Raw genomic sequence first — 24800 nt, forward strand, 5'->3', positions numbered from 1 at the left:
AAAAAATAAAATAAAAAAAATAAAAAACACTTGACAGTTTAGCAAAATTTCTAAATCAGAAGATATCTGTGGCTGCGGAGCGTTGCTTTTAACCAAACTGTCACTGAAACTTGTTTACCTATGTGCTTTAATCCCAAATGGTTTTAATCGATACATGTGCTACTACTAAGTGTGTGATAGGTATCAGTATGTGCTCACATGCCTTTTGACACGGGTCCATTCCACAAATGATTTGACAACAAGCCCCCGTGTACTACTGCCCTGTGGCTGCTGTAAAAAAAAAAAAGTCACCACAAACTTGGTCATTTGAAACAAAAGAATTTTATTCTCTCACACTTCTGGAGGCCAGAAGTCTGAAGTCCAGAGCTTAACAGGGTTGTGTTCCCCCCAGAAGCTCTAGGGGAGAATCCATTCTTCATCTCTTCCAACTTCTGGTAGCTGTCAGCATTCCTTGACTTGTAGCTGTATCACTCCCACCTCAGCCACCACGTTCTCACCTCTGCCTCTGAGAGACTTTAATTCTGCTCTCAGCACCTTTGAACTTGTATCAGCGACCCCTCAGACAATCCAGGATTGTTTCTCCATCACCATATCCTAGTTTAATCACATCTGCAAAGGCCCTTCATTCAAGTAAGATAACATTTACCGGTTTCAGGCATTAGAGGGTCTGATTATCTTGGGGGGGGGCATTTTCAACCTAGTACACCCTAGTTATTCACAAAATCCGCCTATAATTTCCTTGAATCTGACCCACTATCTCTTATTGGAATTGTATTAGCCTCCATTTGTACATGTCTATTCTTTTCTCATTACCCAAAGCACAGGACACCTATTTAAATGTCTTTGTTATTATCCAGCAAGTCCCATGTGAAAATATCGTATGATCATCTCCCCCAGTACAAACTTATCCTCCCTGCTCTCTTTCCTATTTATTACTTGGTCTCCCTGTGCTATCATCCATGCAGTAGAACTTTGAGAGTCATCCTTTTTCATCATTAAGTAACACATGCAATTGATCCTCGAACACTGCTGGTCCACCTTTCAGTTCATTTCAAACCAGTCCCACCCCACTCCCTCCCACTCTCAATGTTCATGCCCTAGTTGTACTGGGGCACAGCCCAGCTAGACAGCTGCAAGGCTCTGTCCTCTACCTCAGCTCACCTTTATCTATTCTCTTTTCTGCTGTCGGAATCACCTCTCTAAAACTTTCTGAATTTGGGGCACCTGGCTGGCTCAGCTGGTTCAGCGTCTGACTTTGGCTCAGGTCGTGATCTCACAGTTCGCGAGTTCAAGCCCTGCAAAGGGCTCTGTGCTGACAGCTCAGAGCCTGGAGCCTGCCTCAGATTCTGTGTCTACCTCTCTCTCACTTACACTCTCTCTCTCTTTCTCAAAAATAAACATTAAAAAATTTTTAAACTTTCTAACTCTGATCAACTCACTTGCCTACTCAAAACCTTTGAAAAGGTCCCACTGCTGTCAGATTTAAGGGCGAACAGCAGAGACATTTGGGGCCCTTTTGGATTTGGCCGCTACCCACCCCCACAACCTCATCTTCTATTTCTATCCCATCCTTTTCATGTATCCTAAGCAGCCTGCACTAGTGTCAGCTTTTCGTAAAGTATCATGGTTTCTTTTACTTTGACACTGTGGAATATGCTACAGGTTCCTGCCTTGCCAGGCCAAACAACTAGACAACTCGTATTTATCTTCCAGGATTTGGCCAAGAGACTAGCTTGTTTAGGAATGTATCTCTATGTGCTTTAAACAAGTGAATTGTACAGTATGTGAATTATATCCCAATAATGCTATTATTAAAAAGAAAAGAAGAATGAATTGGGCCAAGTGATGATCCCAAACTCATGTAGTGTTACACACATCTTCTTCAACTTTGCAAGACCCCATGTGCCTAACTCCTTAACATTTCTGCTAAACTATCTACTGGCTCGTGTGACTGTTTGAGGGCAGGGCCCTCACAAATTAATCTTCACGTTCTCCTGGAATAGTATAATGTCTGGCACAATGAATGATCAGACTATAATCCTTAAACGGAGCATTCTGTGGTAGAAACCAATTATAATATGTCCACCAAGTGTTAGAACTGAGTATCTGGTCACCTGGGTTGAAGTTAAGTACGTATAATTTGGCACTTAGAAAGTAAATCACCTTTGGGACTAAATCACCATTAGAATTGGCCTATACTAGACTTTAAAATTCAAAGTATGGGCATTTGAATGTAATTATACTTTAGACAATATAATCTTTTCCCAATGAAATATAGCCTTTGTCCTAAATTTGAATTCCAGGAATTAGGGTTCATATTTATCAATCTGCTTACAGGGATGAACCATGATCTGGCTGCTACAAGCTGTGTTTAATTAGCTTTAAAGCATTTTTCTAAGAGCTTCTGCCCTTCCAATTTAAGCTCCATTAATTTTTGGCTGCCACATTATAAAACAAAGTGAACATGTCCTTTTTAGCGGGGCTAAATCATTCATCATAAATACTTACAACCCACATCCACATGCAATGGAAGAATATTCATTTGTTTGCATTACCAAATATAAAAATTTTCATTTTCTCCTGTTTTCAAAGCTTTTCCACAAATCGTAAAGATCAATCTTCCCAGGATGTTACTTCTAACAACCAAGTTTTCATTAATGGCCAAAGGAAGGGAATAATTTGTAATTACATTCTTTATTGTAAAATTATACACATCACAAGAATTCTATCCAGATAACGTGGGCCAATTTTAGATGCTTAATCTATTAATTGCTTTCCTACGAGAATATGTCTTCTGGCCTGGGAATCCTGGCTTCTTCTCCAGAGGTTTGCAGGAAAGAGAAAGAGAGGGAGAGGAGGGGTAGGGACCGTTCTTGCCTTCCCTGATCTGGTGGGACAGAACTGGAGAGAGTCCAAAGAGTTACACTTGGTAACTCCCAGTCTTCTATGTCTCTGGTTTAGAAGAGATTACATTCCAGATACTTCCACCGTCCCACTACCATGATTCCCTGCCCCAGCACCTTGATTGCCTTGGAACTTTGTAATTAGCTCTTGTTTCTTTATCCCTTTACTGTCTACCTCCCCTGCGAGTCTGTACGGCTCCATGGGCAGTCCCGGTGTTTCTCTCACTAAAACCAATGCCGTATACATTCTGGGAACGCAGTGAAAACAGGAAGGGAGCAAAGAAAGAAAAGGTTTAAATCCGAAGGGCCATGTTGCCTGGGATGGAAAAGTGCAAAAGTTCTAGATGAAGGTAAATCTTGAACAAAGTGGGAGCAGGCAGGGCACAAGAAAACACAGATGGGCATCTGCTTCTGGCTGCTGTAAGGAACAGGCATCCTTGGGAGAGGAAAAGAGCCCCTGAGGGCCCCTAATTTCCTATTTATCCTATGTGGCTTAATTAACAGGATCCCAACAGTATTATTTTTAAAGTAAATATATGCCACTCACACTGCATAATTGCTCACATTTACACTTGGTCAGTCTACCCTTTCTAACATTGTTTCTGTGGGAAGAGTCACAATTCCAAATAACTGACTCAAAGACTTAAAACACACTCCAATTATAACCTGTTTTTCATTTCAGTTGTCTCTTATTTCCCTCTCCTCTTCCATTTGAACTTTCTCTCTCTCACCTGTCTGTCTTCCCTTGGCCTGCCCGTGTTCATGTACATGCATGCACATGTGCTCACACACGTGCATACATACACACACACACACTTTATATTGTTTGAAATAAGAACAAATAAACATACCCACTCTCATATCCAGTTACCAACTCCTAGAATTCTTCCTTAATAATAAAAATTATGAGTCAGACATCCGGTGCTCACATTCCATTCCAATTCACACCCTGAGGCCTTATTTTGCCCATGCCCATTCTGTCAAAATAGTTAGCAAATTGACGTCTTGATTCTAGTCTCTTCTCTTTTCAATCCATCCTGAATCTATCAGGAGCTCATAGTTGCCTCTAAAGCACTATTTTATATCACATTACTCTTGTTTTCTCATGTCACTTCCATGGCAAGTGAAAAAAGTTTACTTCCCGAATTACTTCTCTCCCAAATTGGAGTTGAGGATCTCCATATTATGATTCTATCCAACTTCCCAACTTCACTTCCTACCGCCCAGTAAGGACCTATCAGTGCAGCCTCAGGACCTCATTAAGATCAATTCATCATGGGGCACTGGGTGGTTCAGTCGGTTAAGCATCCACTCTTGGTTTCCACTCAGGTCACTATCTCATGGTTCCTGAGATTGAGCCCTGCATCAGGCTCTGCGCTAACATTGTGGAGCCTGCTGGGGATTCTCTTTCTCTCTCTTCTTTTCTCTCAATAAACAGTAAAAAAAAAAAAAAAAAAAAAAAAAAAAAAAAAATCATTTCATCATTTCTTGGGCACACACTTAACCATCCCAGCCTGTGTGCCTTTACTAATATTCTTTCTCCCTCTTGTCTTCCTTTCTTTCCCAGTCACCCTTTCAAGATAAAATCTAGCCCCAAATCCTTGGTAAATATTTCTCATGATACAAGATTCCCTTTCCATACTGCTTCTGCACTTGAGATAACTCCATGCATTTGTGCAATGTTCTCACATTTTTTTTTCATGTTTCCTATGTAAACCTCCCAACAACACAGCAAAGTAGGTATGGTTAAGTATGCACACTTCACAGATAAGGAGAAAAGTTTTCAAAGAGGCAAACTGATTTAGCCAAGCTTGCACAGCTGGAGTGTGGCAGAAACTATCTTTAAACCCTGGCCTTCAGATTCCATGTTAAATCCCTACTTGGCATTTACTAAAAATTGCCGCAGGTTGGCAAGGATTTGCATCATTTTTTTTTTTTTTACTAGATTATAAGTTCCTTGAAGGCAGTAGCTGTGTAGAGAACTTGCGCTAATGCATTATAATACACAAGATGAGAAGTTAATCAATACCTGATTGCGGCATCCTAAGAGGAGTTCAGTCTGTCCATGTAAGAGGCTTTAATGATTGCTCTCTCCCTCTTCTGTCCAGGATTTAGACTCTGAGGGCTCACGCGAACATGCTGTGATAAACTGCAATATATCTTGGCGATTTTTTAATTTCTTAATCTAGTTATCCCCAAAACAAACTGCAAATTCCCTAACAATAAGTAACTTTGACGAATAAAATGAGACCTGCTGATCTTTAAATGTTGGCCAATGTCGGCCAGGAGTTATAGGAATAAAAGGCGCGGGAGACTGTAAGTGAAATTGAGTCCCCTGGCGCACTTGCTAACGACACATATATTGAGGATTCAGAATCCGTAGTTTCTCCATCATGTTTCTTACCCCAATTCTTTTTTTTTTTTAATTTTGTTTTAATGTCTATTTATTTTTGAGACAGAGAGAGACAGAGCATGAATGGAGGAGGGGCAGAGAGAGAGCGAGACACAGAATCGGAAGCAGGCTCCAGGCTCTGAGCCATCAGCCCAGAGCCCGATGAGGGGCTCGAACTCACAAACGGTGAGATTGTGACCTGAGCTGAAGTCGGACGCCCAACCGACTGAGCCACCCAGGCGCCCCTCTTACCCTAATTCTTATTGAACACATGATCCCAGAAAGCAGACTACGAAACAGCGAACCAGTGACAAGGTGACACTGACTAAAGGGTCAGCAACAGACCCTGTTGTTCGTATTAGCCATTTGTTTGCACAGGCGCGAGTACTCGTGATCATAATTCATACTGCACGGGAACTGTCTGCTGGCAACATTCTTCCTGTTTTGCAAAAAGGACTAAATAGTTCACTCTTTTACGGTGTTCCATAAAGAGACATTACGACATCTCAGACTGAAAGTTACTGAACAAGAACAGGGCATCTGACAGGAGCACTTAGAGGATTTCACGACAGGAAACAAACCTCATCTTTTGGAACACAATTAAGAAGATACTCACAGGCTCTCCCCGTGATCCATCCTGACCTGGAGCACCCGGAGGTCCCACTTCTCCCTTTTAAAGATAAAAAAAGAAAATAGAGAATTCTATTTTCAGGCATGCTTATAAAACAAATATATATAAGTGAGTATTAAAGCACATTAGATACAAACATAAAAATTACCTCCAGATTATTAATAACGCTGCATGGTGACAGACAGCAACTGTACTTACAGTGAGTACAGCATAATATACAGAATTGTTGAATCATTATGTTGTATACCTGAAACTGTCTATAACACTGTGTGTCAGCTGTACTTCAATTAAAAAATAAGTTAAATAAATAAAATAGCAAACAAAACTTTGACTAAGAAAAATTCTAACAAGAATACAAGATTTTTTATGTATAATTATAGATCTCTATTAACAAATTAGGTAAAAAGCCTAAATAAAAGGAGATACATATCCTCCTTATGGATAGAAAATCTCTTTCATAGTTTTGAAGCTATAAAGTCTTCATAGCATAAGGATGTCAGATGTCTCCAAATTAATCAAAATTTAGTACAATTTCAATAGAAATTCCAAGGAGATGTTTGTTGTAATTTGGCGAAACAATGATAGGATTTCAATAGAAGAACAAATTACCAAAATATAGACAATCTAGAAAAAGACCAAGAGGGTGAAATGAATCCTTTCATATTTTTATCTTCCTTTTTACTTTAAAAATGATCATTCTGTTGTACTGGACCCAATGAATTGGAATATTCTTTTGGATCTATAAGAATTGATCATTCTTTTTTTTAAAAATTTTTTTTTTCAACGTTTATTTATTTTTGGGACAGAGAGAGACAGAGCATGAACGGGGGAGGGGCAGAGAGAGAGGGAGGCACAGAATCGGAAACAGGCTCCAGGCTCCGAGCCATCAGCCCAGAGCCCGACGCGGGGCTCGAACTCACGGACCGCGAGATCGTGACCTGGCTGAAGTCGGACGCTTAACCGACTGCGCCACCCAGGCGCCCCAAGAATTGATCATTCTAATTTGACCTTGCAAGCAACAGTTGCATTTTAAAAACAAATAAAGCTTTCATTAAATGGATTTATAGGCTATTACTTGAAATTATTTGGCACTTTCATTTAGTATCTACCTATTTAAAAAAAAAAAACTAGTTTAATGTTTATTTATCTTTGAGAGACACAGAGCATGAGTGGCAGACGGGCAGAGACAGAGGGAGACACAGAATCTGAAGCAGGCTCCAGGCTCTGAGCTGTCAGCACAGAGCCAGACGCGGGGCTCGAACCCACAAACTATGAGATCATGACCTGGGCTGAAGTCAGACACTTAACCAACTGAGCCACCCAGGCGCCCCATAGTATCTACCTATTTAAAATAAACATTTTATATGTTTAAAATGCTTATTTTTAGGTAGCTATAAAAACTATCCTAGTTTTCAGTTTTATGCCTTTAAATTACTATGTTCAAATTATTTAAGCATCTTATTTTACATCCACCTTTTAGCATCCTCAAACTTTTTCCCAAAATGCCAGTGTATACAAAAGTATCTGACACTCTGCTTATAAATATTAGCTGAATCTGGGGCGCCTGGGTGGCGCAGTCGGTTAAGCGTACGACTTCAGCCAGGTCACGATCTCGCAGTCCGTGAGTTCGAGCCCCGCGTCAGGCTCTGGGCTGATGGCTCAGAGCCTGGAGCCTGTTTCCGATTCTGTGTCTCCCTCTCTCTCTGCCCCTCCCCCATTCATGCTCTGTCTCTCTCTGTCCCAAAAATAAAAAAAAAATAAAAACGTTGAAAAAAAAAATTAAAAATAAATATTAGCTGAATTTATTCATAACATATGTAACATTTACAGATCAATACAGCTATTAAACTGCCGAGACACAAATAAGGGGTAGTGGGGGAGAAGCCTCCTAAAATACACACACAGACACAGACAGACACACCCTCAAACATTTAGGCTTTCTGAAACCTAACAGTCATTAGGAGCCATATTTTGTTTTCTGTTCAGCCAAATGTTGCATCATAACAAGCAAAGTTCTCTGCAATTATGCCACACTTTCCTTCATACCAGAAAAAACATTTCATTCTACATGAGAGCAAGAAAGTAAAACAAAAGCATTTTTCTTGTAAATGCTTCAAATGCCTGAGTGGAAACAGATCTAAGGGTAAAGAGTCTCAGAATACACGTACCGATGCATATGCCAACATTGTTTTCCAGAGTTTCAGATTCTAATGAATTTCCCAAAACTGTAAAAAACGAACCACAAAACGAAGAACCTGGCTAACATAATCAGCACTTAGGAAAAAAACTCAACCGTCTCACTTTATGTAACCAGTGTTCTCCCACTTTTATGAATTCTTGCATTTCATAGGCCCAGTGAAATATCAGCGAAAGCCAAATATTTCATCTGTTCCAATTTTATTTACAAACACCAGCTGACAAGTGATGACAGAGGGAGCAAAGAATGATGTTTCCTGTAAATTAACCACATTGGGAGGGGGAGTGCTGCTGGCCTGATGGTTCTACAGAAAAGCTAATGAAAATATCAGAGAAACAAGGATATATGTAGGATCCACTAAGTTTAAAAGCTATAGGTTACCAACTCTGAAAAATTAAAGAAAAGGGATTTGTCAGGACTTAATAAAACAGAGAAATCCTACAATGACTACATCTAAACTCAACATTAAGATGAACAGGACGATTCATCCCCCCACATCAGCCAGCTCAGCCTCACTTCATGTGAGAACTTCAAAACACAACATTTCAGATCTAACAAATCAGCAGCTCTGGATGGTGGAGCCCAGCAGTCGGTTTTTTTTTTTTTTTTTAATTTTTTTTTTTCAACATTTATTTATTTTTGGGACAGAGAGAGACAGAGCATGAACGGGGGAGGGGCAGAGAGAGAGGGAGACACAGAATCGGAAACAGGCTCCAGGCTCTGAGCCATCAGCCCGGAGCCTGACGCGGGGCTCGAACTCACGGACCGCGAGATCGTGACCTGGCTGAAGTCGGACGCTTAACCGACTGCGCCACCCAGGCGTCCCCAGCAGTCGGTTTTAACACACCCAGGTGACTCTGATGATGTGAGGGACATGGTGTATCTTTAAATCATTAGGCCACTTACCTTCCCATACTTCCAGGTACTGTCATATGTGACTTGCTAAGCAAATCTGTAGTTTAGATCTTCTGTATATAAAGGGAGGAGGGCAGTTGTCAAATAGGAGAAACAAGTAATCTGGAATTACATGACTACTTTAGCTGACAAAAAACTATCTCCTTTTACTACTCTGAAGACTTCATCTTATTTTTTTATTCTAATTAGCAGAGGGTTTTTTAAAAACTTACTAATCATCATCAAGGATTATCAATAATTAAGTCCCCAAATTATTTGAGGATTTATTTTCTTTCTATTCCTACTTCTTAAACATAATGATACATCATCATATGAACAAAATATCACTATTTTATTATCTATCACTAGATAATAAATAGTAATAGAATATCACTATTTTATTATCTACAGCGGTGATTTTCATACTAGCTGCAACAGAATCTCCTGGAGAATTTGTTAGACTGAAAATTGTGGACTTCACCCCAGAGTTTCTGATCCAATAGGTGTGGGGTAGATGTCAGGAATTGGCATTTCCAACAAGTTCCCAGAAAGTGCTGGGCGGTGGCCGCTGGGACCACTGCTCTAGCCCACATCTCAAGAGACTATACATCCTTGGTTTCGCTTACCAACACCTCTCTGTGTGAACTATAATGACACTGTACAGTTTTACACTTGGCACTGAGTTTTATGATGGCTATGCTGTTCAACAGGTATCTTGTTTATGGAAGTGTTGTTTTCCTGAGTTGTACATTCTTTGAAGGCAAGGAACATATCTACATGAGTGTTTTATCACCTACAATATTTAGAATTGTGCTGAATGAAACGCATGACTACATGTAAAGCTTTATGTCCCCTTCTTTACAAACAACTAAAGAGCATATGAAGGAAGAAGGACTTGGCTATTTATTCTTAAATACTTGATTCCAAAAGGATAAAGGAAATGGGGAGAAACATTTATTCACAGCACTATAGCACTCGCTGTTGTGAAATTACGGAGTTTGGTTATCATAAGACAATGACAAATAATCTTTACCTAGAAGTATGCTCTTGATTCTCTGAATAATGTTTCATTGGGAGATGAAGGATGATTTCTTTGGAGCCATTCTCCATAAAATAATTAAATGCAGTACACAACTAACCTGTGAAGTGCAGTATTGTGACGTAACCTGATCATCTGATTGCTTTCATGACCTGGAGAACCTGACACATGCTAATTTGTTTGGCTGGTGGAAAACAAATGCCCCTAGCTCTAATCTATCATTTTGCATTCTATTATTAACTTCTTATTTGATATAAAATAACTGAAAAGATGCTATGCTAAACATTATCCCTAAATCCAATTTCTACAGCTAATGTCAACGACGATTTATTCCACAAAAAGCAGCTATTTTTAGGAAGGAAATTTAACCAAAAACAGATACATAAAACTTGCATTGTATGTGTATTTCCTTTCATGTTGTGGTCACTGGTACTTACCCACAAAAAAAAAAATTAAAAGAATGGAGAATAATTTAGTTTGTGGTCATAGCAACCCTCAAAATCAGGTGTGTGACCACTAAAATATAATTTAATTTTGAGGAAGTTCCTTACTTTGTTATTAAATACTTTGACTTTGATCTTAATTCATGGTTTATTCTTAGTTTGTAAACAAATCTCTACCATACCAAAGGATATACTGAAGATATAAGACTAGGGAAGCTTCTCCCGGGTTACCAAATAAATAGACAAGAAGTTTGGGACCCATCATGCATAGAGGGGAATCACATAAACTAGGCTTGGAATTCTAGCCCTGCCATGTAAATGACCGCACTTCTGGATAAATTAATTAATCTGTATTAATCTGACCATAATGTCTAAGTGGCATTAATACTCCCAACTCCCAAGATTCTTTTATTAAGAAAACAAATTAAGAGGTTTTGTGAAAGTACCTTGCACATCTCAAGACACAGAAGGGAAGATTCATGAAAGTTTGCTATTTCATTGTCATCAAAAAGTTGGGGTTTCAACAATCCTTTACCTTATGATTTGTTTTAGGCTTCACTTTTTTCAAATAATATGGTATTTTCATATTTGTACTGCTATGGCTTAGCATTATCATTTAGAAAACATGAGTATTTTTAAAAAGATGGTCAATATTTTAATCTAGCTAAAATACCACAAAAATAGTAGAGGTCATAGTTCCATCATCATTTCCTATATTGGAGAAAGATTATTTGGCTATAACATGATTTTTCAACAATTTGGTGAAAGACATTTTCAGTGGTTATTAAATTATGGCTACATGATCTAGGACACATTATTAATCTCCTCATTCTTTAGTTGCCTCATCTCTAAGAGGATAATTTCTTTTTTCCACTTGTAGTTCAATGACTTTTGAGTTTAATTGGAGAATGCATATACAATGCTGGGAAAAGAGCCAGGCATGTAGGAAGTATCCATAAATTGTGTCTGTTATCATGTGTCCTGTCCTGTGTTCACTTCTCTCCAGATCCAGTTTCGACGCCATTTTTCAGTATTTCAATTGCTAACTGAGATTCTTATCCCTTTGCCTCACTGTTCAAGCACAGCACTTGCTTATGCAAACCTCAATATTGAGTTAATCAAACGGAAAGCCTCCTCAGACCCACTCTTGGGCTTCTAAGTATAGCAATGGGAGGGGAAATATAGTACCACTGTTGACCAGATGATAACTTCCAGCTTCAACTACACTTCAAAGCAGCTTCTATATTTTCTTAATCTCTTCTGTACCACATTCTCCAGAGAGCTAAAAGTTCTTTAATCAACAGAAATTCCCTTTTCCCTGCCTCTCAACAGGTGATAATTTACACTTCCTTAGAGGAAAGAGAAGTTAGACATCTTGCCACCAAACCAACAAACTGTCCTGAATTTACATCCATCCATTCTTTTTTTCTTCTTCTTCTTTTCTTCCTCCCCCTCCTTCTTCCATCCTTCATTTCTTCCTTCTTTCCTTCCTTTTTTTTTTTTTTTTTTATAGTGAAAGGGTCTCTTTCCCACAACCTAAGATAGTCCCTTCCAATTCTGTTCACTCTCCCATTCCTTCCCCTCTGCAAATGAGACAGTTATCAGTATTTAACTACTTGCTGGACATGTACTCTTAAAGGTGCCACATTATAATTAAATGCACACATTATACTTCTCATTTCTCCACCTTCCCAACCGAAGGCATACTTAACCTATCCCAATAATTAATTCCATTGATTAAATAAACATCAAGGGGCACCTAGGTGGCTCAGTCTCTTGAGCATCCAACTTCGGCTCAGGTCATGATGCCATGGTTTATGAGTTCGAGCCCTACATCAGGCTTGCTGCTGACAGTGCAAAGCCTGCTTCAGATCCTCTGTTCCCCTCTCTCTCTGCCCCTCACTCACGCTCTCTCTCAAAATAAACAACCATTAAAAAAGATTCTCTCTCTCCCTCTGCCCCTGTCCCCCACTCTGATAAATAATTAAGAATAATTAAATAAAAAGCTAACTTCACTATACATAAAAAGGAGATGCTCTAGAATTAAGAAGCCTAGTAAGCTGCTCAAACTTTTACACCCCTATTACTGTAGGTCCACATACACATAAAACATTTCAAATTGAGAAGAATCTGCAGACAATATTCAAACAAAACTACTAAGTGAAAAACAGAAAATAAGAACCCAAACGTTTCAGTCAATTTCCCTCATACAAAAATAAACATGAAGCAGAAAAAAAAAAACTGCAACAAATGCTATAACCTGGATTAATGTTACACAAGCATTTTCAGATGTAAGGAAAAAAAAATGACAACACAAAATAATCTCAGATATTATGATTAAATTACCTGAAAACAAGGGAGAATAGATTTAATATTTTTAAAGGTACTGAGGGGGAAAAAAACTAAACGTACCCAATAAAAATGAGTTTTTTAAAAAGATAATAAGGGTCAGAAGGAGAGAACAGAGTCAAAGAAGTCGCAACACATCCAAAATTAGAGTCCTTAAGATATAAATCAAAATAATGTAATAGAACTTCTATTTAAAACTATAATCCAAGAGGCACGCTGGGGTGGCTCAGTCGGTTAAGCATCCGACTTCAGCTCAGGTCATGATCTCGTGGTTTGGGGGTTTGAGCCCTACATCGGGCTCTGTGCTGACAGCTCAGAGCCTGGAGCCTGCTTCAGATTCTGTGTCTCCCTCTCTCTGCCCCTCCCCCACTTGTGTTGTGTCTCTTTCTCTCTGTCTGAAAAAATGAATAAACATTTTAAAAAATTAAAAAAACTACAATCCAAGAGAATACTCCAAAATTAAAAGAAGTCCTGGATCTACTTTATTATAAGGATTCTGGGGCAATAAATTCTTAATTCTGGGACAAACTATGCTATCAGACTTTACACATAAAGGTGTTTTGTTGTTGTTGTTGTTGTTATTGTTGTTTTGGTTTTTTTTAACCCTCTGGGTTACCATACAAAAAAAAAAAAAAAAACCTGAAGCCACTTACAAAAGAAATATAATTAGGTTGCTATCAGCAACATACATGACAGCAGTGGAGGAACAACTCAAAGATACTCAAAGAAAAACAGTGAGACAAGAGCTTATAATGTCAGTGACAAGACAGTGACAGCTAAATTGTCATTCAACTAACAAGAATATAGAAAACATGTTAAGACATAAGAATTCAGAGAACACTGTATTCACAAGCATTTCCTAAGAAATACACTATAGAAGCAGCTTCTATAAACCACAATGATGACTATAACTGATAAATATACCTGGGGATGAACCCTGAATATATTTAATTGCAGATTTGAAACAAAGGTGGGCAAAGAGTGGAAAATAGCTTATAAATATTAGAGCAGGGGAGGGGCAGAGAGAGAGGAAGAGAATCCCAAGGAGGCTTCATGCTCAGCACAGAGCCTGACACGGGGTTTGATCTGATGACACTGAGATTATGACCTGAGTTGAAATCAAGACCTAAGTGACTGACCCGCCCAGGTGCCCCTCTAAAAGTAGCATTAATGAGAAAACACTGCACATTAATATCAAGGGAATACAATTGAAGAAATAATCAAAAAGAATACGTATAATTTAAATACTGGAAGCAAAAAATAGGAAAAGAATGAAAATAAATGAATTCAATTCCCAATTGTAAAACCTAGAAAAATATAAGAAAAAAGAAAGAAGTTAGGAAGTAGTATAAATGTAATAACAAAACAAAAAACAAAACAAAAAAACAAAAACAAAAAACATACCAAAAACCAGAAATGGAAAAATCAGTGAAGTTAATAATTAAATTACAATGTTGGTTCTGTGAAAAAAAAAAAACACAAATAGAAAAACCACAATCTCATATAATCAAGCAAAAACAAAAAAACAAAAAAACAAAAAAAACAGTAGAAAATGAAAGCACAAATATTCAAACAAGTAACAAAGAGAGACAAATTACTGGAACCAAGAACTTTTTAAAAACTATAGAGGAATTTGCACAATTTTATACAAGTCCTTTGAAAAATCTAGATGGAATGGCTCATTTCCTACGAGAATGAAGTTTACTATTATTGACCCTATGAGAGATACAGTGCTCAACTTAACCAGTTTCCATGTAAGAAATAAGAGAAAGTTATCACAAAACGATTCAATACAAAAAGGATCAGGCCAAGATGACAAAGGAAAAAATGAAGAAAAACCCTGTGGTGCATGAATTCAACTGCAACTGTGTTAAGTTATTACAAAATATCAGGAATGAGAGCACATTAAAAAATCCTACATTAAAAGGACAAGAATATGACACCAAAATAGGCACATAGATCAAGGGAACAGAAAACCCAAAAAGAAGCCCACATTTACATGGTCAATTGATTTTTGACAAAACAGCAAAGAATACACAATGGGAAAAAGTCTCTTCAGCAACTGATGTTGAGAGAATTGGACAGCAACATGTAAAAGAATGGAACTGGACTGCTGGCTTACACCAAAAACAAAGATGACATCAAAATGGTGGAGTGCCTGGATGACTCAGTTGGTTAAGGGTCTGACTTTGGCTCTGGTCATGATCTCACAGTTCATGGGTTCAAGCCCCACATATTGCTCTAAACTGATTGTGTGAACCCTGCTTCAGATTCTCTCTCTCTCTCCCTCTACCTCACTTCCCCTCCCCCACTTTCTCCCATACACATGTGGGCGCACTCACTCTCCCTCTCTCTCAAAAAAATAAACTTTAAAAAAATTCAAAATGGATTTAGTACCTAAAGTTAGATCTGAAATTATAAATATCCTTAAAGAGAACAGAGGCAGTAATTTCTCTGACATCAACCATAGCTACTTTTTTTCTAGATATGTCCTCTGAGGCAAGGGAAACAAAAGCAAAAATAAACTACTGGGAGTACATCAAAATAAAAAGCTTCTCAGGGCGCCTGGGTGGCTCAGTTGTTTAAGCATCCGACTTCAGTGCAAATCAAAACTACAATAAAATATTACCTCACACCTATCAGAAAGGCTAAAATAGAAAATAAAAGAAACGAGTGTTGGAGAGGATGTAGAGAACAAGAAACGCTTGGGGTGCCAGGGTGGCTCAGTAGGTTGGGCATCTGACTTTGGATCAGGTCATGATCTCATGTATCGTGAGTTCAAGCCCCACATCAGGCTCTGTGCTGACAGCTCAGAGCCTGGAGCTTGCTTCAGATTCTATATCTCCCCTCTTTCTGCCCCTCCCCCACTCATGCTCTTTCTTTCTCTAAAAAATGAACAAACATTAAAAAAAAATTTTTTAAAGAAAAAGGAACCCTCATGCAATTTTGGTAGGAGTGTCAACTGATAACACCACTATGGAAAACAGTGAGGAGGTTCATCAAAAAGTTAAAAATGGAACTACCCTATGATACATAATTGCAATACGCAATAGGATATTTACCTAAAAAGTACAAAAACACTAATTCAAAGGTATACATGCACCCCTAGGTTTACTGCAGCATTATTTACCATAGCCAAATTTTCAACATACCAAGTGTCCATCTATAGATGAATGGATAAAGAAGAGATGGCATATACATACAACAGACTATTATTCAGCCACAAAAAAGAATGAAATCTGCCATTTGCAACAACACGGGTGAAGCCAGAGAGTATAATGCTAAACAAAATGTCAGAGAAAATCAAATACCATATCATTTCACTCATATGTGGAATTTAAGAAACAAATGAGCAAAGGAAAAAAAGAGAGAAACAAACCGAGGAACATCTTTTATTTTAAAGGTTTGTGGGGTGTCTGGGGAGCATCCAACTCCTGATTTTGGCTCAGGTCATGATCCCACGGTTCCAGGGTTGTGGGATCAACCCCTCTGTTGGGCTCCAAGTTGAGCATGGAGCTTGGTTAAGATTCTCCCTACCAGCCCGCCCTGCCCCTCTCCTATTCTCTCTCTAAAAATAAAGTATTTATTTATTAAAAATTGCTTGCTTGTTTTTTACTTACTTACTTACTTACTTATTTATTTATTTATTTTGGAGGGGGAGAGAGAAAGAGAGAGAGAGAGAGAGAGAGAGAGAGGAGAGAGCGAATCTTAAGCAAGCTCCATGCTCAGCATGGAGCCTGATAGAGGGGTTGATCCCACAACCCTGGGATCATGACCCGAGCCAAAATTAAGAGTTGGACATTCAAATGACATAGCCACTTAGGCACCCCAAGACTTGTAACTTTTGAGAACTGATGTATTACCCTAGGGGAGGTAGGTGTGGGACTGGATGAAACAGGTAATGGGGATTAAAGAGTATACTTTTCATGATGAGCATTGAGTAATGCATAGATGTGTTGAATCACTATCTTGTATACCTGAAACTAATGTAACACTGTATGTTAACTATACTGGAATTAAAATTTCAAACTTCATAAAATTAGTTAATTAAACAGACAGGAATAATGCAAATATTATAAATAAAATATGCCAACAAATTGAAAATGAAATGAACAAATTCCTTCAAAGACACAAATTAGCAAAACTTACCCAAGAAGGAAGAAAAACACTAAGTATCCCAATATTCAGTAAAAGAATTTAATTAGTAATTAAAATCTTCCTCAAACTTAAAAAGGGTATATAATCAACATACCAACCATCGTATTTTCATGTTAGCAAGAGAAAATTTTTAAAAATCTATTCACAAGAGCATTTAACAAAATAAAATTTTTGCATATGAATTTAACAAAATCACATACAAGATCTGCATGCCGAAAACTACAAAACATTTCTGAGATATATTAAAGAAAGACCATCTAGGTGGAATGATATACCATGTTCATGGACTGGAAGAACTCAATATTGTTACAACCAGAACTCTCCTCTAATAAATGTAAAGATATGTACATACTCTCCCCTCTGTGAGTTGAAATTTTAATCTCAGCCCCTCTGTCCTATCATAAGTAGGAACTGGACATAGTAACTCAATTCCGTAAAGCATGTAAAAGGAAAAAAGCAGTAACTTCACAGTGAAGAAACCTGACAAACACTACCATAACCAAATGATCAAAGTTAATATAATCAATGATTAGTCAAGTGGACAGCATATATACTCTCTGATGAGTAGGACAGTTCACCTTTGTGTTATTCTTCCCTTCCCACCAAAACCATAAATAAAAAATAAAAAATAAAATACTTAAAGTTACAGCCTAATCATGAAGAAACTAGCAGAAAAACCCACACTGAGTGATATTCTACAAAATACGTAATCAAAGCTCTTCAAAATTGTCCAAGTCATGAAAAACGAGAAAAGGCTGATAAATTATCATTGATTAGAAGAGACTAAGGAGACATAACAAAACAATGCAATGTGGAATATCCTCAATTAGATCATGGAATAGAAAAAAGACATATGAATAAAATCCAAATAAAGTATGGAGTTTAACTTATAGCAATGTGTCAATATTGATGTCTTACTTTTGACAAATGTACCATAGCAATATGTTAACATCAGGAGAAAATGGACAGAGTGTGTAAGGGAACTCTGTATACTGTTACTTGCAACTTTTGTATAAATCTAGAATTATTCCAAACTAAAAAGTATACTGAAGCTTAGTAGTTTGGTAGTTTCTTAAGAAGTTAAACCCAAATATTCATCAACCAATGAGTGAATAAATAGGAAATATCATCAATAAAAATGAATAAAGTACTGTATAGGCCAAAACACAGAAAGAACTTGAAAATGTTCTGTTAAGTGTAAGAAGTTACCCACAAAAGGCCACATACTGCCAAATTCCCTAGCAAATATTCATAACAGGAAAATCCATAGAGACAGAAAGTACATTAGAGGTTGCATAGGGCTGAAAGTAGAGGGGGAGTGGCTGGGAGGAAATTGCAAGAGACCACTAATGAGTATAGGGTTTCTTTTTGAGGTGATTAAAATGTTCTAAAATTAGATTGAAGTGACAATTTAATAACTCTAAGTATACTGAAAACCACTGAATTGTTTGTACAATAAGTTAAATAGGTAAACTATATAATGTGTGGTTTATTTATAAATAAAGCTGTTAAAAACTGAACTATAGTTTACACTTGTGGGTATACGCATGCAATCATGCTACCCAGATTAATATCAAAAAGGGCAATAAACTCAAAAAAAAAAAAAAAAGATGCCCAAAGTTAGCTGGAGGAAGGAAATGATTAACATCTGAACAAAAATAAATAAAATATAGAATACAAAAAATAGAAAAAATAAAAAATAGACAAAGCCAGAGTTGATTTTTTAAAAAGATATAAAATATGGACAAATCCTTAGTTATCTAGACAAAGAAAAAAGAGAGAAGACTCAAATAAAGTCAGAAACAAAAGAGGAGACATTACAATTGATGCCACAGAAATGAAAAAGATCACGAGGGACTATTATGAATAATTGTATGCAAAAAAAAATTGGACAGACTAAAAGAAATGGATAAATTCCTAGAAACACAAAACCTGCCAAAAGTGATATAAGAAGAAAGAGAAAGACTAAAAAGACCAAAAACAAATGAGGAGACTGAATGAGTAATCAAAAATCTTGCAATAAATAAAGTCCCAGGACCATAGACTTCACAGGTAAATTCTACTAAACATTTAAATATGAATCCTTCTTAAAATGTTCCAAGAAATAGAAGAGAGAACACTTCCAAATCATTTTATGAGGCCCGTATTAGCCTGCTACTAAAGCCAGACAAAACACCACAAGGAAAGAAAACCACAATATCCTTGATGAAGGTGCATGCAAAAGTCCCCAACAAATAGTAGCAAACTGAATTAATTCAACAGCACATTGAAAGGATCATACATCATCACTAAGTGAGATTTATCCCTGGGATACAAAGATGGTAGTATATGCAAATCAGTGTGATACACCACATTAGCAGAATAAAGATAAAAATCACATGATCAAGAAATGCAGAAAAAACATTTGATAAAATTCAACATCATTTCGTCATCAAAACTCTCAACAAACTAGGTACAGAAGGAACTTAATAAAGATCGCATATATGAAAAACCCACAGTGAACATCGTATTTAATGATGAAAAACCGAAAGCTTTTCCTTTATGATCAGGAACAACACAAAGATGCACACTCTTACCACTTCTTTTCAACGTAGTACTAGAAGTACTAGTTAGGGAAATTAGGCAAGAAAAAGAAAGAAAAAACATTGAAATTGGAAAAAGAAGTAAAACTGTCTCTGTTTATAGATGACATAATCCCACATATAGGAAAACCTAAAGACTCCACAAAAAAACTGTTCAAACTAATAAATTCAATAAGGTTGCAGGATACAAAATCAACATATAAAACTCAATTGAATTTTTATATACTAACAGCAAACTATACAAAAAGAAAATGAAGAAAACATCATATTTATAACAGCATAATAATAATAAAATGCTTTGAAATAAACTAAACCAAAAAGGAGAAAGACTTATACACTAAAAACTATAAAACATTAATGAAAGAAATTAAGGAATAAACAAATAAATGAAAGTCATCTCTAGTTCATGGACTGGAATATTTTTTATTGTTAAAACATCCATTACCACAAATGACCTACAGATTCAGTTCAATCCCTATCAAAATCCCAATGGAAATTTTTATATAAATAGAAAAAAGAATCCTAAAATGTGTATGTTCGATCCAGGAACCAAAAGCATAGGCAACAAAAGCAAAAGTAGTCAAGTGGGATTACATCAAACCAAAAAGCTTCTGCACAAACAAGAAAGTCATCAACAAAATGAAAAGGCAACCCAAAGAATGGGAGTAAACATTTGCAAACCATATATCTGATAAAGGATTAATGTCCAAAATACAGAAGGAACTCCTACAACTCAACAGCGGTAATAACACCCCTATTTAAACATGGGCAAAGGAACTGAAAGGTCATTTCTGTAAAACAACATACAAATGACCAAATATATGTAAAAGTGCTCAACATCACTAATCAACAGGGAAATGCAAATCAAAACCACAATGAAATATCACTTCAAATCCATTAGGGCCTATTACTAAAAACAACCAAAAAAATTAAAGTAACAAGTCTTAGGAAGGATGTGGAGAAACTGGAAGCCTTGTATACTGTTAGTGGAAATGTAAATTGATGCAGCCACTATGGAAAAAAAGTATAGAAGTTCCTCAAAAAAGTAAAACGATAACTATCATGTAATATGACAATCTCACTTCTGGGTATATATCCAAAGGAATGGAAATAAGGGTATCAAAGACATATCTGTAATGCCATGTCCATTGCAGCATTATTCACAATAATCAAGACATTAAGTAACTTAAATGTGCACTAGTTGAATGAATAAAAAAACTGTGATATCTAGATAGATACAGATAAGATATACAGACACAGACATAGAAATATGGTTCATCCTCAAAAAAAGAAAGAAATCTTGTCATTTGTTACAACATGGATGAACCCAGAAGACAATGCTAAGCAAAAGCCAGACACATAGTGACAAATACTATATGATCCCACTTATATGGAGAATCCCAAACAAACTCATAGAAGCAGAAAATAGAATGGTGGTTTCCCAGGGATGGAGAAGAGGAAGAGAGAGAGAGAAGACTGGTCAAAGGGTACAAAGTTTCAATTATACAAAATGAGTAAGTCCTAGATATCTACTGTACAGCTTAATGCCCAGAGTTAACAATGCTGTATTGTAAACTTTGAAATGACCTAACAAGGTAGACCTTATATTAAGTGTTGTCATCACAAAAATAATAATAATAATAAATAGGAAGGAAATTTTTGGAGGTGACATATGTTTATGGCATTGATTGTGGTGATGGTTTCATGAGTATATATTTATCTACAAACTCACCAAGTTGTATATATGAAATATGTACAGTTTTTGCATCTCAATCATACCTCAATAAAGTTGTTTTTTTTTTTTTTTTTAGGCTCCAAAAGGGATCTTCATGCAAAGCTCCAATCAAAAAATGTACAAAGAAACTAATTCCTTATTGAATACATTCTCTGACAGGTACTATGCTGGGTGCTCTATCTTTCTCAGTCCCTACACCATACCAACCTATGTAAGTAATATTTATCCCATATTTTAAATGGAGAAAACTGAAGGTCAAAAAATTTGCCAAAAGACATACAGTTGATTAGAAAATGTCACTGAGGGGTAGAAATCCCATTCAGTTCTATTCTCCAGACTTAACTACCCCAGAAAACCATAATCTCATTTCTTGTGGCACATGGGCTTTTGATAACAGAAGACAAAGGAAAAATAAATTAGATGAATGCAAAATTTGAAGTTAAAGAGAAAAATCTGTGTTCTTTAATGGAGACTAGATTATACACTCCACAAAAATAAGGGCTGATATAGTTATGTTCCCTTCTGTACATATAGCACCTAATAAACATCAATAAATATCTGTTTAATTAACAAATGGGAAATAAAATACAGAATCACTGAAATATAATTAACAACACATGACTGAGCCCTTAAAACTAAGCCCCAGGAGCATCTGGGTGGCTCAGTTGATTAAGTGTCTGACTTCACCTCAGGTCATGATCTCATTATTTGTGAGTCTGAGACTCCTGTCGGGCTCTGTGCTGACAGCTCAGAGCTTGGAGCTGCTTCAGATTCTGTGTCTCCCTCTCTTTCTGTCCCTCCCATGCTCATGCTCGGTCTCTGTCTTTCAAAAATAAATAAATGTTAAAAAAATAAATTAAAAAAATGAGCCCCAATATTTTACATTCAGGAAGCACTATTTATAATCTTTAAGAATCATGGATATTTGGGTAACTTACATAATACTTAGGCAAATAAATGAACAGTTTGTCCAAAGGAAAAGAAAAAAATGGTGGACAAAGAAAATATGGACTGGATTTCTGAGCAAGTTTGGCCTCATGATTAGGAAACCTGATGACATCTCTAAATCCAATGCTTGACCAAGCAGCCTCATTGGTTGATGGATTACACAAATCTTCTCCTTAAATACTCAAGAAACTTATAGCAGAACAATGATGTGGGCTGTTAGCATATTCCAGATACATGTACTTAAATATATACACGACTGATATCTTTTCATTTAACAAGCTATAGCACAGAAAGCCCATTCCTATTTGATAATTAACCAATCAACCATTTATGTAACAGTAAGATGGTGCTAACCCACCATCATGTTTTTCAGAGCCATTGACTTTTTCAGGGTTGGTGAAGGACTGACATCCCAGTACCTCTTGCTTTATTTCTCCCATACTGACACCACAGAATTGATAAAGAAGTTGTTAAGGTTAAGGATGAAGTCTTCCTACCTCCCACCCAAAACTTCAATCCTTTGGGAGCTAAGAGCTATGTACCTCTGCCTCTCACCCACCAAACAAATTCAGTTTCAATGGCTTATCAAAGAAGTTCAACTTTCAAATATCCAAGGATTTTATTTCTAAGACATAAGAATTCACAACAGGGGCGCCTGGGTGGCTCAGTCGGTTAAGCGTCCGACTTCAGCCAGGTCATGATCTCGCCGTCCGTGAGTTCGAGCCCCACGTCAGGCTCTGGGCTGATGGCTCAGAGCCTGGAGCCTGTTTCCGATTCTGTGTCTCCCTCTCTCTGCCCCTCCCCCGTTCATGCTCTGTCTCTCTCTGTCCCAAAAATAATAAACGTTGAAAAAAAAAAAATTTAAAAAAAAAGAATTCACAACAGACTCCAAAGAAACTTACTTCATTTTTCAATTACAGTAAAACAACTTTTAGCTCATTACTTTACACCAATGTCATAATGTAAAAAGTTAAATGTCAGTACATTTTTCAAATGTTCACTCACAAGTTACAGAATGTTTTTTTTTTTTTTAATGTAAATACCTTGTAACCAGGACTACCCATTAGTCCATCCTTTCCATGTCTTCCTGGTTCTCCCTAAAAAATAAATACATGTATTTTAATATATTTTGCACTAATTTTTATTTCTAAAGAAAGAGAGTATAAGATAATTTTTAAGTAAAATACTCAAGAACTTTTTTCTGTCAAACTCACAGCACGTCCAGGAAGGCCAGGAAAACCAGCATTTCCCTTTTCACCTTTTGCACCCTGTATTAAAAATAAATACTTAAAAAAAAAAACAATCCATGCAAAACTTTTATTTTTATTTTTTTGTTCTTATTGCTCAGAAAAGCTTCATTTTGTTTGTTTGTTTAGCTTTCTGACTCTGTGCTTGTGCCTTCAACACTTCCTCAAAGATTTTTGCTCCTCAATAAAGAAAGCAGGCTTGACTTTGGCATGGGCACATTTAGCACACATGGAACCACCATGGGCCCTTCTAACATGTTTTTTTCATTTGAGGCAAATTCATAAGAACTTTAGGTCTCACAGCACAAACTCTGACGTTTGCCTGGGCACACACACACAGATGTTGGTGCTTTCCCAACTTTGTTGGTAGTAAGGTAAACAATCCTATTACCAGGCATTCTGGACAACCTCATTTTGCTAGAGGCTGTATTGTAGAATAGCCTATGACGGCAGTTGGACCGCTGTGAATGTCTCTAGACACCATCCTCAGAGGAGGTACAACAATGATTTTTAAATTGCAACTCAAACTTAAGTTAAAAAGTGAGTAAGTGAAACTCTTTATGTAATGACAGAATTCATGGAACTATAGCTTGTGTTGGCTCTATGACTTTTGGCAAAGCATTATTTTACCAGGCCAGTGGACACAACATAAAGACATCAAAATTACGGTGAATGCAGGATTATTATAAGCATCTAAATACAGAAACCACATCTCGCAAAATTAAAAAGCAGTGTATTTTAAACACAATATGAAGAGAATATAATCTTCCTTCAATGTGAAGAAATCAGAAGGCCCATAACATTGATTCTCCAGGGACATGCTGTTACTACTTCTCCCAAGGAATCGTTCTCCATAAATACTTTAAAAATTCAGGATAATCAATAACACAGTGTACACCTAAACCAGTTATTTTTAGGGTTTTTCATTATTCTAAATAAATCTCCTGAGAAAGATGAACAAAGCTAATTGCTGAAATGGTGGCTGGGAAAGATTCAAGTTTTGCATTTCCATGACATTCAAAGTTCCATATAGATACTTTGTTTTACAATCCATACTTCCCTTTTTGCCATAAAATCCAGTTGATCCTTTATCTCCTTTCGGGCCCATTTCACCCTAAAAGGCAAAATATAAATATTGGGTTTTGTTTTTTATTAAATTTTTAATTTTAATTCCAGTATTTGTTATGTCCCTTTTTATGTGATTTAACCAAGTGATTCTTCTGTGGGTACTTGAAGAAAATGTATATTCTATTTTTCTTGGATGGAAAGTGGTTTTATATAT

General features: G+C 36.8%; 1 protein-coding gene across 4 annotated transcripts in view; it reads right to left on the reverse strand.

Annotated features, from left to right (window-relative positions):
- The window catches only part of COL21A1 (collagen type XXI alpha 1 chain), a 210861-nt gene that overhangs the window by 34762 nt on the left and 151299 nt on the right, over nucleotides 1–24800 (reverse strand). For all 4 annotated transcript variants that reach the window (XM_086707105.1, XM_086707102.1, XM_086707101.1 and 1 more), the window contains 4 exons: nucleotides 24577–24632; nucleotides 23486–23537; nucleotides 23315–23368; nucleotides 5912–5965 (listed from right to left, as the gene is read on the reverse strand). In XM_086707105.1, coding sequence (XP_086563231.1) covers nucleotides 5912–5965; nucleotides 23315–23368; nucleotides 23486–23537; nucleotides 24577–24632 — 216 coding nt within the window. The remainder of the gene's footprint in view (nucleotides 1–5911; nucleotides 5966–23314; nucleotides 23369–23485; nucleotides 23538–24576; nucleotides 24633–24800) is intronic.

This window comes from Puma concolor, chromosome B2 (assembly GCF_028749965.1).
Source record: "Puma concolor isolate L17-30 chromosome B2, mPumCon1.1.hap2, whole genome shotgun sequence".
Classification (NCBI taxonomy): domain Eukaryota; kingdom Metazoa; phylum Chordata; class Mammalia; order Carnivora; family Felidae; genus Puma; species Puma concolor.